Source organism: Rutilus rutilus (assembly GCF_951802725.1).
Source record: "Rutilus rutilus genome assembly, chromosome: 20".
Lineage (NCBI taxonomy): Eukaryota > Metazoa > Chordata > Actinopteri > Cypriniformes > Leuciscidae > Rutilus > Rutilus rutilus.
In genome coordinates, this window is record NC_140225.1 from 24,620,072 (window position 1) to 24,638,274 (window position 18,203).

Below are 18,203 nucleotides of genomic sequence, written 5' to 3' on the forward strand. Positions count from 1 at the left end.
ATATGTATTTGCTTACTTTTTAATGAGAATCTGCCTAATTTATGTATCAGCATCCTAACGTTGTCTTTAAAGTTGAAGAATAACCATGAAACCAATCGAGCAAATAAGGGCAGTATATCATTCAAAATTCAAATGTCGTAATGGGTTCGAACCGCGGGGTCTCAGACTGGTGAATGACCTTCATAGTAGTAGATATTAGACAGACATACATGTACCAGTACTCTCTGCACATTCAAATGCACAACTCTCACTGTAACATCATCATGGCTGCACTGCTTCCTCCATTGGCATTAATATCTGAAGATACAAGTAATAAGCATTGCTTTATAGCATAGTTTTGAGTGACTAAATGGGCAGTGACCTAGATTTGCTAATGTTAAAGCACCTGTAACAGTTTAAATATGAAATTACCGGTATTGCCATTTACTAAAAATCAAGCTTTTTAAAAATATGTGAATTTTTCTGAACCAGCCATACAAATCAACCATCTACATTGAACAATCTTCAGTGTAGATGGTTTATTTGGGGAACAACAATATAGTTTTCCCTAGACACAAAGAGTGTTCCACCTTATCCAAGATGAGGAATACTTGCAAAGCTTGGACACTTGTTATCCGTCTACGTCTTTTTCCAACTCTCATATTGTGTCTACTGTAACTGTCAATCACCGTACCAGATAGGAGTGCCAATCTATGCCAGGCTTGAGCATGGAAATCTAGTCTGTGAAATCTAGTTTTAAAACTACAAATTGTAGCGCGTTACAGATGGAACGACAAAATACGGAAATTGTAGTTAGTAACTTACACATTTAAGGTAATATAATCGGACTACTATTTGACTACTTTTAGATTACTTTTGACCTAACTTGTGTATCACACAGATTTTAAATAATTTTGTACCACATTGATATAAAAATACAAAGAGAAAACAATATATATATTACATTCTACAACTTTAAGTGCTTTAGGGGTTTGTGAATTGATAAAAAGCTAATTCTTAATTCAAATAATAAAAATGTAGAATAAAAATAAATAATTGAAAAATTAAAAACAAAACACTAAGAAAATATATATTTTTATTTAACTCCATGTCAAATGTAAAAATGTAAAATGGGGGGGGGGGGGGGGGTAATCAATAAATTATGAATAATTTACTGTTTATAATATCAAATATCAATAAAAATAATCTGATATATTTTTCCACAAGATAATGACACCTGTAGCTAGGAGAGATTTGTGAAGGATTATTATTTATTTTTTTAATAGTTTTTGGTGTGTGTGTGTGTGTGTGTGTGTGTGTGGGGGGGGGGTAATAATGCATTTTTAATTTAAAAAACAGCACAATTTCATATAATCTTATAATACAATTTACACGTTTTTTTCCTCTTTGGAGATCTAGACACATTTCGTGCCATTCACTCCTGTGCTGTATTAGATTTGCTTAGTTGTGCATAGCCACTCTCTCAGAAACAATTTTTGCCCTAATCCATCATAAAGCAACACATCTCCAGTCTGCTCACAAAAAAACTGGCTATTACTTTAAAAACTGGATTGTGTGCCAAACCTTATCTTTGTACCTTGAATTACTTTAAATCTTATGTGTCACACTTTTTTTTCACCAGGGGTTTAGATTTACATTAGAATTTAACAGAAGATCTAAAGTTCTTTGAGAATGTGTGTAAGCATAACAGTACAGACAAATCAACAACCATAGTTCTTGCTACATTACTACATATTGCAGCGGTCACATAGACAATTTGGATGCTTTAGGATTCAACTTTAAAGACAACCTTAGGGCAATTCAAATAAAAAGATGCAAGTTATGTATACATATGGGTCAGACTGCATAAAGCACCATCTTTAAACAATGCAAGAGATCACTAAGAATAAAATTAGGGATCCAATATGCTACATATCTAAAACAGATTTTTTTTTTTTTTTTTTTTACATTTTGAACCCAACTGTACTGGCCTGCCAATAAATGTAATATGCATTTGCATATTTCCAGAAAATGCCACCAAGAACACACACAGACTGCAGACTCTATAAGGACTCTGATTCACATCTACTGAGTAGACAAGACAAAGTACCAGAACAAATAATTGCTTAACTTTTTCAAAGTAGAACTCTATAGTAGAAATCTTAGAGCATATTCATTTAAATATATATGTTTACAGCTAAATTGACAAATAATATGTATTTAAAGTGGTCTCCACTATAAGGCAATAAACAGATCAGAGTCAGAAACACAGTATCGCTGCGAATCAAACAAAGGCACATGAATAACGAAAACATTGAAAGTGGTCAGTGAAGACAAGGCTTAAAGACCCCATGAAACGGCGTGCGAGAACAGTTTTCTTTCATTTGTTGAAATTTCCTGCTGAAACAGGAAGTTTGGGTTGGAAATATTGAAGGATTATTTATTTTTTTATATAAAGTGCCTTTATGTTATGTTACAGTCTTGAACCATGATTTTCTATTTACTATCTTATTGCAGAGAGAAGGACATGCTCATTCAGATAATCTGATTGGACAAAAATCGTTGTAGTGCAGGATGATGTCATCAATATTTGTCTCCATTTTCCTAAAAAAGTCAAGCTTTTAGTAGTACATTAGCAGAGTGGTTCCCAACCTTTTGTCCTTGTATTGAATATGTTGGTTTATTATAATAATCCATGTCATTTGATTGTTTTTATTGAATCATTTTTTATATTTCACATTGAACTATTTTATTCATGATAAATTACATTTCCTGCCTTTTCATTTAGTAGAATACGGTTTTGCCATTTCTGCTTATTATAATGCATTTTTAAGGGGCTTGTTTTGAGAATACTATCTCCTACCTAAAGCACAATATATTATATATATTAGACCAGGTTGCTTTTTTGTGATATCTGGCAACCCCTCATTAGGAGCGAAACCATTTGTGTGAGGGAAGTGTTGAGAAGCGAGTGGAAGGAGAGCAGAACATGTATGCAGACTAAAGAGAAGCTATTGTTAATACTATTGATTATTTCATAAAAAGGCTTGGACTCCAGGTTGGGAACCACTGCACTAGCATATAGACAAGCTCAAAACTGACATTTTGATCTCATGGGGTCTTTAATGATGTGTCAGAGGTAGGAAAGTTAGAACAAATGAAAGAAGTTAAGAACATTTAAAAACAAGTTGCTTACAGTAGATTCTTTTTTCTTTTCTTTTTTTCTTGCTTTGTCCGACATGGATAGAGAAAAAGACAAGGGAAATATGCTAAAAGCAGTTTCAATGAAATCATCTGACAAGCAGAGAAACACAGCCGAAGACAACACAACATTTAAACTCCTCCAAAAATACTTAAATTCGTTCAGAAACTGTCTCGCAACTAAAAAAATAGCACATGTATATAATTTATGAAGATGTAGACAATAAAAATAGAATCACAGCTACATTTGTAATGTATGCAGTCAGGTAGGTACGGTATGACTGTGAGAGGGTGAATAAGCATGACTGTGTTCAAGCCGAGGTGTGCTAAAGCTGGGGTGGTTATTGTCAAGTTGGTGAGGGTGAGATGAGCGATAGGGTTGGGTAAAGTGGGACTGCATTTCTGTGAGCTAATGTAGAAACTGGTCTAAGTGGCCTGATCTAATGCTCTTAGAAGGTCACAGCCCTGCAGCAAATGAAGATTGCCTTGCAACGGGACGTTGACCTCACAGTCGTAACGCGTCAGTTCAGGCAGAGAGTAGTTCTCGAAGGAGGGCCCGATAAGACGACTCGCAATTCCTGTGAACACAACCAGTTCAGAGAATCAGCATCAACAGTGCATAAAGTACAAGTGCAGATGTGTGATTGTATCATTTAAGAGCTCACCATCCATTTTGGAGAAAGGCTGCATGTTGAACTCTCTATAGTTACAACACTGTTCTCGGTAGCGCTTTGCTGCCTGATTATCCGAAAACTGGGTCTTCTTGTGCTGGTGGTCCATTCCTCTATTATGGGCCATGTCTTTGTCTAGGTATAAATACATTTGATTATTGATTGATTTTCTGTGAGACAGCTGCTAAAATCTCCTAACATTTTGCTATAAAGTGCAACAGTGCCGTCTACTTTTTCAGCGGCCTTGGTTCTGGAAGTATTTTTCCATTCATTTTTAAAAAGTCTTCGTTAAATAGTTAAAAACCATGAACCAAACCAACCAGCTACGAGGTAAATCAAAACATAAACTTTGATTTCAAGCCCCCCTAAAAAAATAATACACACATATTTATATATACATATACATATATATGTGTGTGATAGATAGATAGATAGATAGATAGATAGATAGATAGATAGATAGATAGATAGATAGATAGATAGATAGATAGATAGATAGATAGATAGATAAGATAAGATAGATAAGATAGATACAGTGAGGAAAATAAGTACTTGAACACCCTGCTATTTTGCAAGTTCTTCCACTTGGAAATCATCATCGTAGGTGCATGTCCACTGTGAGAGACATAATCTAAAAAAAAAAATCCAGAAATCACAATATATGATTTTTTAACTATTTATTTGTATGATACAGCTGCAAATAAGTATTTGAACACCTGTCTATCAGCTAGAATTCTGACCCTCAAAGACCTGTTAGTCTGCCTTTAAAATGTCCACCTCCACTCCATTTATTATCCTAAATTAGATGCACCTGTTTGAGGTCGTTAGCTGCATAAAGACACCTGTCCACCCCATACAATCAGTAAGAATCCAACTACTAACATGGCCAAGACCAAAGAGCTGTCCAAAGACACTAGAGACAAAATTGTACACCTCCACAAGGCTGGAAAGGGCTACGGGGAAATTGCCAAGCAGCTTGGTGAAAAAAGGTCCACTGTTGGAGCAATCATTAGAAAATGGAAGAAGCTAAACATGACTGTCAATCTCCCTCGGACTGGGGCTCCATGCAAGATATCACCTCGTGGGGTCTCAATGATCCTAAGAAAGGTGAGAAATCAGCCCAGAACTACACGGGAGGAGCTGGTTAATGACCTGAAAAGAGCTGGGACCACCGTTTCCAAGGTTACTGTTGGTAATACACTAAGACGTCATGGTTTGAAATCATGCATGGCACGGAAGGTTCCCCTGCTTAAACCAGCACATGTCAAGGCCCGTCTTACGTTTGCCAATGACCATTTGGATGATCCAGAGGAGTCATGGGAGAAAGTCATGTGGTCAGATGAGACCAAAATATAACTTTTTGGTCATAATTCCACTAAACGTGTTTGGAGGAAGAAGAATGATGAGTACCATCCCAAGAACACCATCCCTACTGTGAAGCATGGGGGTGGTAGCATCATGCTTTGGGGGTGTTTTTCTGCACATGGGACAGGGCGACTGCACTGTATTAAGGAGAGGATGACCGGGGGCCATGTATTGCGAGATTTTGGGGAACAACCTCCTTCCCTCAGTTAGAGCATTGAAGATGGGTCGAGGCTGGGTCTTCCAACATGACAATGACCCGAAGCACACAGCCAGGATAACCAAGGAGTGGCTCTGTAAGAAGCATATCAAGGTTCTGGCGTGGCCTAGCCAGTCTCCAGACCTAAACCCAATAGAGAATGTTTGGAGGGAGCTCTAACTCCGTGTTTCTCAGCGACAGCCCAGAAACCTGACTGATCTAGAGAAGATCTGTGTGGAGGAGTGGGCCAAAATCCCTCCTGCAGTGTGTGCAAACCTGGTGAAAAACTACAGGAAACGTTTGACCTCTGTAATTGCAAACAAAGGCTACTGTACCAAATATTAACATTGACTTTCTCAGGTGTTCAAATACTTATTTGCAGCTGTATCATACAAATAAATAGTTAAAAAATCATACATTGTGATTTCTGGATTTTTTTTTTTAGATTATGTCTCTCACAGTGGACATGCACCTACGATGACAATTTCAGACCCCTCCATGATTTCTAAGTGGGAGAACTGGCAAAATAGCAGGGTGTTCAAATACTTATTTTCCTCACGATAGATAGATAGATAGATAGATAGATAGATAGATAGATAGATAGATAGATAGATAGATAGATAGATAGATAGATAGATAGATAGATAGATAGATAGATAGATAGATAGATAGATAGACAGATAGACAGATAGACAGATAGACTATTCAAAAGGAATTCTTAAAAACACCACTTTGAAAATAAATTTTCAGTGTAATACCTGACAAAGCGCTAGTGCTGAGTGATTTCCTCTCCATGACGGCACAACTCTCATGCCGGAGTCTCTTCCACGCTGTCTGTTGTGACTTAGTGGCGGGTGTCTCAACCTAAAACATATAGAATTATATAAGACTATACTATAAGACATACCATTTAAACATAAAAATGATCAAATATGGGACTGAAAAAAGTATATAATACAATCAGGCAAATGTTTGGATAAACTTGACCAGACTGAATTCACATTTGTCATGATCTTAAAAAATATAAAAAACCCCCCCCCGAAATTAAAGTTTTCATTTAGCTGAAAACCAAAACCAAATTCATTTAATCAACACTCGAATAAAACTGAGCTGTATATGAACATTTCAATTGCACATATAAGGCAATTTTTTTAAAATTATTTTAAACTTTTTAGTTTTTCAAATATTTGTTTTATCATTTTGAAATATTGTTCCTATATTTTGCAAAATGCTCCTCTCTAAAGTATTTTTTTTTTCTAGCTGACTAATGAGGCATAGACATTGAATGGCTTTTTCAACATACCTTCATTCTTGTTTATTTCGTGTTAGCAAAGAGGAAAAGATGCTACCACTACAACGATCTGTCACGCCACATTAAAGAGCGCATTTATTGTTATAATTTCATTCTAAAATTTACAGAATTTGAAAGTTCAGTGTTAGTTTCATATAAAAATTAAAGCACAAAGCTTACTGAATTATTATTGATTGACTATTGAACGATAGGTGCACTTCAAATAATGTTTTATTCACACATCAATAGAATCGACTAAAAGAACTATTAAAAATGAGAAACTGACACAGCTGACGTTTACCTGTCATAACTTATCCAAGTTGTATTCACAAATTGACAGTCAAATGTGCCTATTGGAACTCTTTCAAGATAAAATATGAGGTAGTTTTTAGCATGAATTTATAATCATTCTAAACTGTGCAAAGTAGTGTCCAAACCTTTGACTGGAAGTGTATATTTGAAAACTTAGCAAATCATGCCATTTCAAGTAAAAAACGAACCAACCGTGGTCATCTGCGTGAACGAGCGCTTGAAACTGTTAGCGAGAGCAAGTCGAGCTGGACTCATATCTCTGTAGTTCTGCGCAAAGTTCTCGATGGGCCTGCAAAACAAACACAGGTGTCATCCAATGCAAATCCTATGACTGAACCAAGAGAAACATCCTGTAATATGCAGAATTACCTTTGCAAATAAGATGGCATTCGATTTGCTGGCACGGTTTGGCAAGAGCGCTTTGCAGCTAAAGGATCCATCATTCCAGCCTTGCTGGGTAATGGAGGGTCAGGTGGCCACTGCAGATTCTGACGCCCTCCCATAGAGGACAGTGGGGTGCTGGTGGGATCATGGTAAGGAGGCATCTGCATGGGACCCCTGCTATAGGGAACAGATGGCCATGACTCCACAGATCCTCCGTTGACGCTCTGCTCATCCCCTCGTGAACTCATGTTGGGCTGGAAGGGGTCTGCTGAAGGCGACCCCAAGGGCTGGAAGAGGCTTGTAATGTTGCTGAAACTCTGCTTGTTAGTTACCAGGCCTCCGACCTCAGATACAGGCTCCTCCTGGTAGATGGGATTGAGCTGGAAGTCCTCACCATCCATAGGGATGTAGGGAGCCAGCGTCTCCAAGTCCAGATCACTCAAGTCAGTCTGGAAGGGTCATGTAGGTCATGGTCAGAAAGAATAAAATCTACATGCAACAACTGTTCCACATGCAATATGATTACCCATATTCTTCAAAACATCTTTTGAGTTCAGCAGAAAATAAAAAAAGGTTTGGAACAACCTCAGGGTGAATAAATGATGACAGAATTTTCATTTTCGGGTGAACTATCCCTTTAAATATTAAGTATTAACCCTCTGGGGTCCTTCGGGTCCAAATGGACCCACCATAGGAAATGAATGGGAAATTGGAAAAAATGTGAAAATGCAGAGTTTTTTTTTTGCGTACAATCTACAAATCAGCCACGATCCAGAAAAAAAGCACACAACAGTGAAGGGGTTAATCTATAAAACATCAAGAGTGCAAAACAGACACATCCACACACACACACACACAAACACACTTTTATACACATACACACTAATAAATTCAGATTACAAAAATCTGTTTTGAATTTTTAAAAATCACAGCTTCATCGGAATGTTCCGAAACTTGGTGACTTTTATGGTATTGGGTATGTGAACACACAAAAATATTGGGGTCATGATCCAAGCACGTCACACTTCTGCTGTTTGGTCAAAAATGACCCCCATAGGAAATGAATGGGAAATTGTCAAAAATATGAAAACACAGAATTTTTTTGTGCATACAATCTACAAATCAGCCAGGATGCAGAAAAAAAGGACTCAACAGTGAAGGGGTGAATCTCTAAAACATCAAGAGTACAAAAAAAAACACACACACACCCCCCTTTTTTTTAAATAAAAATAATAATAAAAAAATATATATAAAAAATGTCTATTATATTCAATGGGAAAAAATGGGTCATAATTATTGCATAAATATTAATTAAAATCATAAAATTATCTCAAAACACCAAAAAAGAAAAGAAAAAATATTATAAAAAACAAGTAAAAAAAAAAAAAATGATTTTTTTTATATATATATTAATCCCGCCCTCCGGGTCCATTTGGACCCGAAGGTCCTGAGTGTGACTGTTAAACGAAGGACCCCAGAGGGTTAATACAATATTATTAATGTTACAGACTGAATATTTATCAACCTCTTGGTTGCAGGTAGTCTTTGTCTCTTGTGTGTCCAAGGAAAACAGTTTCTCAGTCAGCTCCACCTTCAGGTCATTGTCCACTGGGCTGTAGTAGTCTCCGGGGCTGCTGGGCTGTTCAATATATAAGATATGCATTGAAGACACACCGTCCAGTGATCAGTGATCAACAAAATATATGAGGATAAGAAGATTTAGTATTTGAGTTTACCGTAGAGCAGCTGCTTAGGCTGGGAGTAGCACTACTGGGAGGCGGAGCTTGAGACACAGAGAAAGTGGCGGCCATCTTGGGCATGTCTCCAGCATAGCTCGGCTTGTGGCCGTCATGAATAGAGTGAGAAACAGGAGGAGCAACAGAAGACACTTTGCTGTACATTGGGTGTTCCTCATACTGGGGCCGACCTGAAGAAAAGATTTGTATTGTAGGAAGGTAGATGTGGCATAAAAACAGTGATATCAGCCGGGGTGATAGATTTCAGATCAGATTTAATTTACATTTACATTTACATTTATTCATTTAGCTGACGCTTTTATCCAAAGCGACTTACAATTGCTATATATGTCAGAGGTCGCACGCCTCTGGAGCAACTAGGGGTTAAGTGTCTTGCTCAGGGACACATTGGTGTCTCACAGTGGATTCGAACCCGGGTCTCTCACGCCAAAGGCATGTGTCTTATCCATTGCGCCACACCACCATTTAATCTCAAAGCTAAAATAATAATAGGAAAAAAAATAAAGATTATTTAATTATTTAAACTCACCAAAGTCAAGAGAGATGATGGTGTCACCGGGTGTAGGTGCCAGCTGGGTGAGCTCTTCAGGCTCCTCTTTGAGTTTGGTGAAGAGCGCTTCACCTGGATCACTGCCCAGGGCTCTATTGCTTGGACTGAAGAAACTGTTCAATTTGTGAGGCTTGAACAGAGACTCAGTCTGGTCCATAGAGAAGATCATGGATTTCTCCTCAACGTCACTATGAAAAGAGAGGACAATTGAAGGTTGATAGATTTTTGTGTCACCATACATACAACATTGTAGTGTAACATTAAAGTTGAGTAAGAAAGGAGGAGTTTTGGGTTGTATGAACATTCATCAAACTTTCTCCTTTTATGTTCCACAGAAAAAAAATAATTTCATAGTTTTCATTTTTGGGTGAACCGTCCCTTTAAAGCGATAGTTCACCCAGAAATAAAAATTACCCTATGATTTACTCACCTTCAAGCCAGGAAGAGTACATCTTCTCAAGGGACAAGACATATTTAAATATAACTCTGATTATATTCACCTGAAAGAAGAATGTCATATACACCTAGGATGATGGCATGAGGGTGAGTAAATCATGGGGTAATTTTTATTTTTGGGTGAACTATTCCTTTAAGTTGTATTTTTTGCCTTTATTGGATTACAAGCGTCGATGAGCCAGAGAACAGAAAGTGCAGATGCAGTACAAACACATCCCAAGCTTTGTCACCTTTCAATTTTTGTTTGTTTTTTGCCTTACCTCAGCACGTAGTTCACGCACACAATGCACTGGGGCTGGGAGTTGCGACTGTTGTAGATGACGGTACCCTGTGTCTCCACCCACACATAGCCGCCATTCTTAGCCAACATCCTGTACTGACCACTCACCGCCTGGCCTTTACTGCACACTAAAGAGGAAAGAGCAGAAGATAAATGTAAAAAACGTTTTTAGAACACATACATTTTTCTTTACATGTCATTACATTTTCATTACATGTCTGTTCCAAATGCTTTCTCAGAGATCTCCAAAACAACATGTCTGATGACTAAGTGGGTATTGGGTAGCTATAACAAACTGGGACAGACAGCCAGACTGACCCATCAATGAAAGCTAACATAAGCAACAGGACAAACAGAGAGACGGAGACAATGAGGGATTGCTGGTCTGAGTTTTGACAGTCTGTCTCCATGGCACGTTCGCCCTGGACTTGGTCCAGATCTGTCGTGGGAAAGCATTGGCTTCGGGTCATAAGGTTCATTCCCGGCCAGTGCTTGCACTGCTCTGCAGGACGGCAGTGTTGTCGTAGAAAGCCTTGCGACTTCATACGCGCGGTTGGAAAGGAAGTCACATAAAAAGATGTACTGTAGGTTCTAAGAAGAGGCAAGTGTCCTTGAGTCAACAAGCTCGGCCCCACTAAATTTACATTTACATTTGTGCATTTGGCAGACGCTTTTATCCAAAGCGACTTACATTGCATTTCAAGGTACACATGGTACCCATGACCTTGGCGTTGCAAGCGCTAACTGTTTGAGCTACAGGAAAGCTACAATAACTTTAATGTATTATCATGCATATTGTTTAAAAATCTTTATTGTTAGATAAATAACCTTTTTATTGTTAAAAAATAGGAAAGATTTTTTCTATGTACACTACCGTTCAAAATTTACACATCAGTACGATTTTTTTCAAATGTTTTTGAAGAAGTCTCTTAACTCACCAAGAATACAGTAAAAAAAAATACAGTAAAAACAGTAGTATTGTGAAATATTATTACAATTCAAAAGAACTGTTTTCTATGTTAATGCAACAAGCTCATAATCACGATTTCAGAAGTGAGAATTATGGCATTTCAGACAGCACATGAAGGCACCAGGAGACCAGAGCTGTCGTTATTTTTATCTCGCCATGCTCACCGTCTGCGTAATTTATAAACACGCAATTATTATGCACAGTACAGTCAGATGACTGAACATATAAGGCTGAACACCACTACTGAGAGTTTCTACAGTTTTCAGTGTGTGAGATTGTCCTGTTTTGTTGTTGCCAGTATGCCAGAGAATGAGGTCTTGAGGCTCCGCCCTCTTCTTGAAAGGGGACCGGGAGCACTAGCTAATTTGCATTTAAAGGGACACGCACATAAACGGCGGAATTTGACGTTCCCCGCCATTGACGGGGAAACCATCCACCATTCGTGAGAAAAGGCTCCCGCGATTGACAGAATTTTTCGGCTTTCCGTGTTTTCACTGTTATACGCTAGTGGCGCTATGACATATCTTCTTAAAGAGTACTGAATCTCCTGATCAAAACACATGCGAAGAAGATGCAGAAACAGGCGATCTCATATGTAATCATATGCATACGTAAAAGAAACAGTAAACCGCATTTAAATCAAAATGTTGCTGAATGAAATGTCGACCCAGGATGAGCTATAGGACTGTGCAAGCATTAGGGGAGTTGATGATCTTTCTGAATATGATTTTTTTTTGTGTGATTTTCTTGTGGGTTTTTTGTATGAAATTTACCCACATTAAAGTGTTGCATGTTCAGATATTTATAAAACAAAATATTCTGAAGGCCATGAACATTTTGTGAAAACTATCAAAAACGCTGGCGGTGGCTGGGAATTATTATTATTTATTTTTGTTTATTTTCTTTATAAACGCTGGTGGGGAAAGAGTTAACATGCTATGAAAAATTATCTGTGGGGTATTTTGAGCTAAAACTTCACACACACAGACTTATTGTACATATTTTTACTTATTTACAACATTTTTTAACTCTTCATTTTAATAATTTTTGGTTAGTCATTCTTTGTTTTTACAGGCATTTTACATGCACAAATGTAGATGCTACCAGAGGCAAATTTTACGACGACAAAATCAGAGCAAAATTTCTCTCAAAAGTGAATGGGAGAGAGTAACAGAAAATCCAGAACCGTCACCCTGTATGAAGAGCGCTTCTAAATGTATATGCATTTCCTTTCTGAAAAGTATACAATTCGTAAGACTGTGTCTTCATGTATGGGAATGGTTGTTTTTTTCTAGTTGCTTGATAAATGATAGAAGCTCTTAGAAAGTTCAAGTGATGAAAATGAACTCTGGTGAGAAAAGAAAGAGACAAATAAGTGGTGGATTGAAACTCACAGTCACGAGGCAGCCCCACTCTCTTCCTCTCAACAAGCCTAATCCAGATCAACACTTTTTTTCTCCTCTACACACTTTGAAAAGACTCTAATTACATGTTAACGTCACAGTGGACAGAAGCCACTCCACATCCAGCATCTGATTATGGAGCAATCTGGGACACCTGGCCAGGCTAAGGAGTACCGTAGCTGCCTACTGCTGTGTTCTTATCTCCTCTGTCACTCCTAATGGGGTTCAAGATGTCCTAATGGCTGCTACGGTCATCCTTAATAGAGCCAATCCAATAAGGCTCTTTTGAATCGTATTCATAACTCAAACATGTATGCGAAATGCAATTTGTCTGAAATGCAATTTGATTCGGGGGGTGGGTGGGGGTATATATCTCGTTGTTTGCTGTGTGCGGACAGTCTGTTTGTGAACGTCAACAGATATTAGGTTTCACCTCTGCTTAGCAAGAAAGAGAGAGATAAATGAAAGCTTAAAAGGCAATTAGGTGCAGGCAGCAGGTTGATGGTAAAAAGACAAGAGATGAGTAACTGTGGCTGATGTATATGTTGTATGTATTATGATGAGATATAATATAATATAATATAATATAATATAATATAATATAATATAATATAATATAATATAATATAATATAATATAATATAATATAATGCATACATACATATTTCGGTCATGACAACTCATGACAAATCATGGTAATAGATATGACAATATTAAAAAGTTGGGTCTTGGCGGAATAGGTCTATGCTGCTGCTGTTGATTATTTCGAGCAAGTACAGGACTTGCTACTGCCAATACATAGATGACACACTGATGTGAGCAAGTAAGACATGCTGCTGCTGCTGTACAATAAAGCAGTGGTTCTCAACTGGTTTGGCCATGGGACCCACATGTTTCCATGGTCATCAAGCTGCGACCCACTTTTTAGAAATTGATAGGCCTATTTAAATAAATTTGTGTTTAAAAAAAACAAGCAAATTTATTTCGCAAAAATTGTTGACACACAAACACACACACACACACACACACACACACACACACACACACACACACACACACACACACACACACACACACACACACACACACACACACACACACACACACACACACACACACACACACACACACACACACACACACAAGTACCGTCCCCCTTGACTTAACATGCACATCAATTGTAAGAATATGAGTAATACTACTCATGAATAAACAGTAGGTCTATAAGGTAGGACTATTAACCCTCTGAGGTCGGCAAACGCGCCCCCGCGTTTTGCTGGATTTTTTTCACATAGCAGCAACATAAACTTAAAAAAGTCCGTCATTTACGGTCATATTAATACAATAAATACATGATTATAAACTATAGAGGGTCTTCTTTTTTTTGTGTACACTCACATTAACATCAAAACCTTGTTTTTATTTTTAAATAAATAAAATAAACAGGGTGCGCTTTCAGCTCACTCTGTCTCCGCAAAAATCTTTTTGAAACAAGTCTGGAAAATGAACTGAAACTCAGCTAATACTTATCACACAACCATGAAACATGCGTCTAAAGAAAGCTTTAAATTTCTACTTTTAAATAAAACAATTCACATTCAAAACAAATATTCTCCTGCAATGTAATCTGTAAGAAACTAAAGAGAAGTACAGTTTCTCCCGTCTCACCTAATTATCGGTAATGAGTTCACACCCACTCGCAGAGCGCGCTATTCATAAGATAATGAGCTGAGGTGATCTATGCAAAATAAGGTAAACGCCCCCTGAAATGCCTTAAAACCAGCAAGTTTCATTTATTCACTTTCCTGTGCTGTTGGAAGATGACACGAGTTCAAATTTTGCTCAGAAGAAGAGCAGGACTCTGACGACGAACGTTTGTATTTTGAGCGACGAACGTTGAGCGACTTGATCCAGCCGTGGATAATATTTCGGGTAAGTCTTTTTAAATTTACTTGTATTAGTTGACACATGTTCGCATTTATGAGGAAAAAACAATATTACGTGACAGTTCTCCATTATGGACGCGAGCGCTCTGAAGCAGCACTAAAAGACTTTCAAACTTTCACAGAGACTTCAAAACAGAAAGCACAAATCCATTCTTTAAAACGAATTTCGTTTTGTTTTAATTGTATCTTAATTTTAATATTATTTTCATTAACAAATTTCCTGGATTTAATACATAAAAAGTAAATAGGCTAGCAATCACAACATAAGGTGCTTGAACTGGAGATCATCAAGTGGTCTAGTGGTAGAACATTTGCCTAGCGTGTCAAAGGTTCTGAGTTCAAATCTGCACTTATAGTTTTTTTTTTTTTTTGTCAAATCAGATTATGTTTATCAGTGGTTGTATATCAGGCAGAGACATGTGTGTGTGTGTATTTTGTTTTGTAATTTCACTGGAACGAAAAGAGAGTCTCCACAACGGATTGAAGCGCGCGTCCGAGTGAAGACTGCGCGAGCCTAAAACAAACACAGTATCCGCGTCTGACTCGCGGGAATCCACGGCGCAAACCTGTGAGGGGCTGTGTTTTCTCGAGCCCCATATCAGCTCAAGAAAACACAAGTTTATTCAGATCATTACTTGTTTACACCGTCTCGCAGCGCTGTGAGGAATAATAATAATAAGGGAAAATGTCCCTCAAAAGGTAGATGTAAACAAACTATTAAAAGGTAAATATAATTTTTTTTTCTTTAAATAATTTTTATTGTGTTTTATTAGTAACAAATTTGGGGAGAGGATAAATATTCCAAAACTGAAAATACAGTATGAGAATTTACTGCACAATTACTAGACATGTTTACCTTGGATATTATACAATTTACAAGCACAATTTGTGGAAAAAAAAATGTATATAAAAAATATAAATAAAATTTATTTTTGTGTATAAATATATACACATGTATATGTGTGTGTGTGTATGCACATATATATATTTGTATAAGCAACGTATTAAACTGCAAATTAGCATTTATATTCCTTATAATAAAAATGAAAGACCTATGTTACAGACATATGAAAGACAACATTTCGTTGATTAGTTTTGGATAGATTATACATTTTTACTGTAAAATATCTGCCACCTCAAATAAGCTTTTATTTGCCAATTTTTTTGTCAAAAATAATCAAATAATCAATCAAATCCTTAACTTTGAAATATGTATGATAAAATGTATACTTTAGTTTGTACAAAGAAAGATTACACTTGAATTGTTGTTTATTTAAATATTTACAAGGTAGATGTAAACAAACTATTAAAAGGTAAATATAAGCCTTTTCTTTAAATAATTTTTATTGTGTTTTATTAGTGACAAATTTGGGGAGAGGATAAATATTCCAAAACTGAAAATACAGTATGAGAATTAACGGCACAATTACATGTTTTCCTTGGCTATTATAGGCCAAATTGCAAGCACAATATGTGGAAAAATAAAAAAGAATTGAGATGCTTCCAACTGTTGCTCTTGCATTCTTGTGGCTCAGTGACTCACCTGAATGAATGGCTCATTAAGTATGCGGTCCTCAGGTGTGAACCACTACATATGCATGATCTGTGACGCCCACTCCGCATATGGCCTTTCCAAACAGAAAGTGCTTTGCAAAATTCAAATCAATGTATTGTGTTATGTGAAGGATTAGGCAGGGTGATTTTCACATAATTTTGAAGAAAAAACACTAGGCGATGACATCCATTAGACAAAAGTCTTATTGGCACATATTTAGTGTGTGTTTTGTGGTCTTATTTCAGAAACTTTAGTTTTTAGTTTTTTCAATAACCACGCATAAACATTATTCTCTCAAAAATGCAGACATGTACATTCTTGTTGCTCACATATTATGGTAGCCCTGTTTGTGCTAAATAGTGTGTAATTTTTTTTTGCCATTACTATGTTTATAAGCAACTGAAAAAAGCACAAATGTCAGGGCATGTCAGAACATCTCAAGGACCCCAAAAACACCTCAGACCCCAGAGGGTTAAATAGCAATTCCAAACAATTTTTTGTTAATACAATGTTAGTAAGTTGGTATGAGCCACCATAGTCATTTAAAAATGTACAAAATAACCCAAAGTGAAAATAAAGTGGGATTTTGGAGTTATGGAAACAACAGATGCCCATGGTGAACACAATACCAAAATTAACTGTTAATGAAACATGGAAACTGCTGCTGATGAATACAATGAACATCATTCCTGCATGCAAATCCTTCTCAGCTAACACATGGCGTACCAGTAACGTGATTTATTGGCATTGTTATTTCGTGACTTTCTAAATTACAGCATAACTACGACGATGCCTGTTCGTAGGTTTTTTTGCACTTTATACAGTGAGGAGAACAAGTATTTGATACACTGCCGATTTTGCAGGTTTTCCCACTTACAAAGCATGTAGAAGTCTGTAATTTTTATCATAGGTACTCTTCAACTGTGAGTGACGGAATCTAAAACAAAAATCCAGAAAATCACATTGTATGATTTTTAAAAAATTTATTTGCATTTTATTGCATGACATAAGTATTTGATACATCGGAACAGCAGAACTTAATAATTGGTACAGAAACCTTTGTTTGCAATTACAGAGATAATACTTTCCCTGTAGTTCTTGACCAGGTTTGCTGCTCTTACTGATGCTCTTACTGAGGGAAGGAGGTTGTTGGCCAAGATCTCGTGATACATGGCCCCATCCATCCTCCCCTCAATACGGTGCAGTCGTCCTGTCCCCTTTGCAGAAAAGCATCCTCAAAGAATGATGTTTCCACCTCCATGCTTCACGGTTGGGATGGTGTTCTTGGGGTTGTACTCATCCTTTTTCTTCCTCCAAACACGGCGAGTGGAGTTAGACCAAAAAGCTCTATTTTTGTCTCATCAGACCACATGACCTTCTCCCATTCCTCCTCTGGATCATCCAGATGGTCATTGGCAAACTTCAGACAGGCCTGGACATGCGCTGGCTTGAGTAGGGGGACCTTGCGTGCGCTGCAGGATTTTAATCCATGACGGCGTAGTGTGTTACTAATGGTTTTCTTTGAGACTGTGGTCCCAGCTCTCTTCAGGTCATTGACCAGGTCCTGCCGTGTAGTTCCGGGCTGATCCCTCACCTTCCTCATGATCATTGATGCCCCACGAGGTGAGATCTTGCATGGTGCCCCAGACCGAGGGAGATTGACCGTCATATTGAACTTCTTCCATTTTCGAATAGTTGCGGCAACAGTTGTTGCCTTCTCACCAAGCTGCTTGCCTATTGTCCTGTAGCCCATCCCAGCCTTGTGCAGGTCTACAATTTTATCCCTGATGTCCTTACACAGCTCTCTGGTCTTGGCCATTGTGGAGAGGTTGGAGTCTGTTTGATTGAGTGTGTGGACAGGTGTCTTTATACAGGTAACAAGTTCAA

General features: G+C 37.5%; 1 protein-coding gene across 1 annotated transcript in view; it reads right to left on the reverse strand.

The window, feature by feature from the left end:
• Window positions 1–1,944: 1,944 nt before the first annotated feature.
• Window positions 1,945–18,203, reverse strand: part of epas1b (endothelial PAS domain protein 1b) — a 52,207-nt gene continuing 35,948 nt past the window's right edge. The window contains exons 8-16 of the mRNA XM_084390924.1: window positions 10,423–10,570; window positions 9,686–9,894; window positions 9,136–9,326; window positions 8,925–9,038; window positions 7,385–7,848; window positions 7,208–7,304; window positions 6,171–6,276; window positions 3,846–3,986; window positions 1,945–3,758 (exon numbers count right to left, since the gene is read on the reverse strand). Coding sequence (XP_084247050.1) covers window positions 3,607–3,758; window positions 3,846–3,986; window positions 6,171–6,276; window positions 7,208–7,304; window positions 7,385–7,848; window positions 8,925–9,038; window positions 9,136–9,326; window positions 9,686–9,894; window positions 10,423–10,570 — 1,622 coding nt within the window. The 3' untranslated portion in view covers window positions 1,945–3,606. The remainder of the gene's footprint in view (window positions 3,759–3,845; window positions 3,987–6,170; window positions 6,277–7,207; window positions 7,305–7,384; window positions 7,849–8,924; window positions 9,039–9,135; window positions 9,327–9,685; window positions 9,895–10,422; window positions 10,571–18,203) is intronic.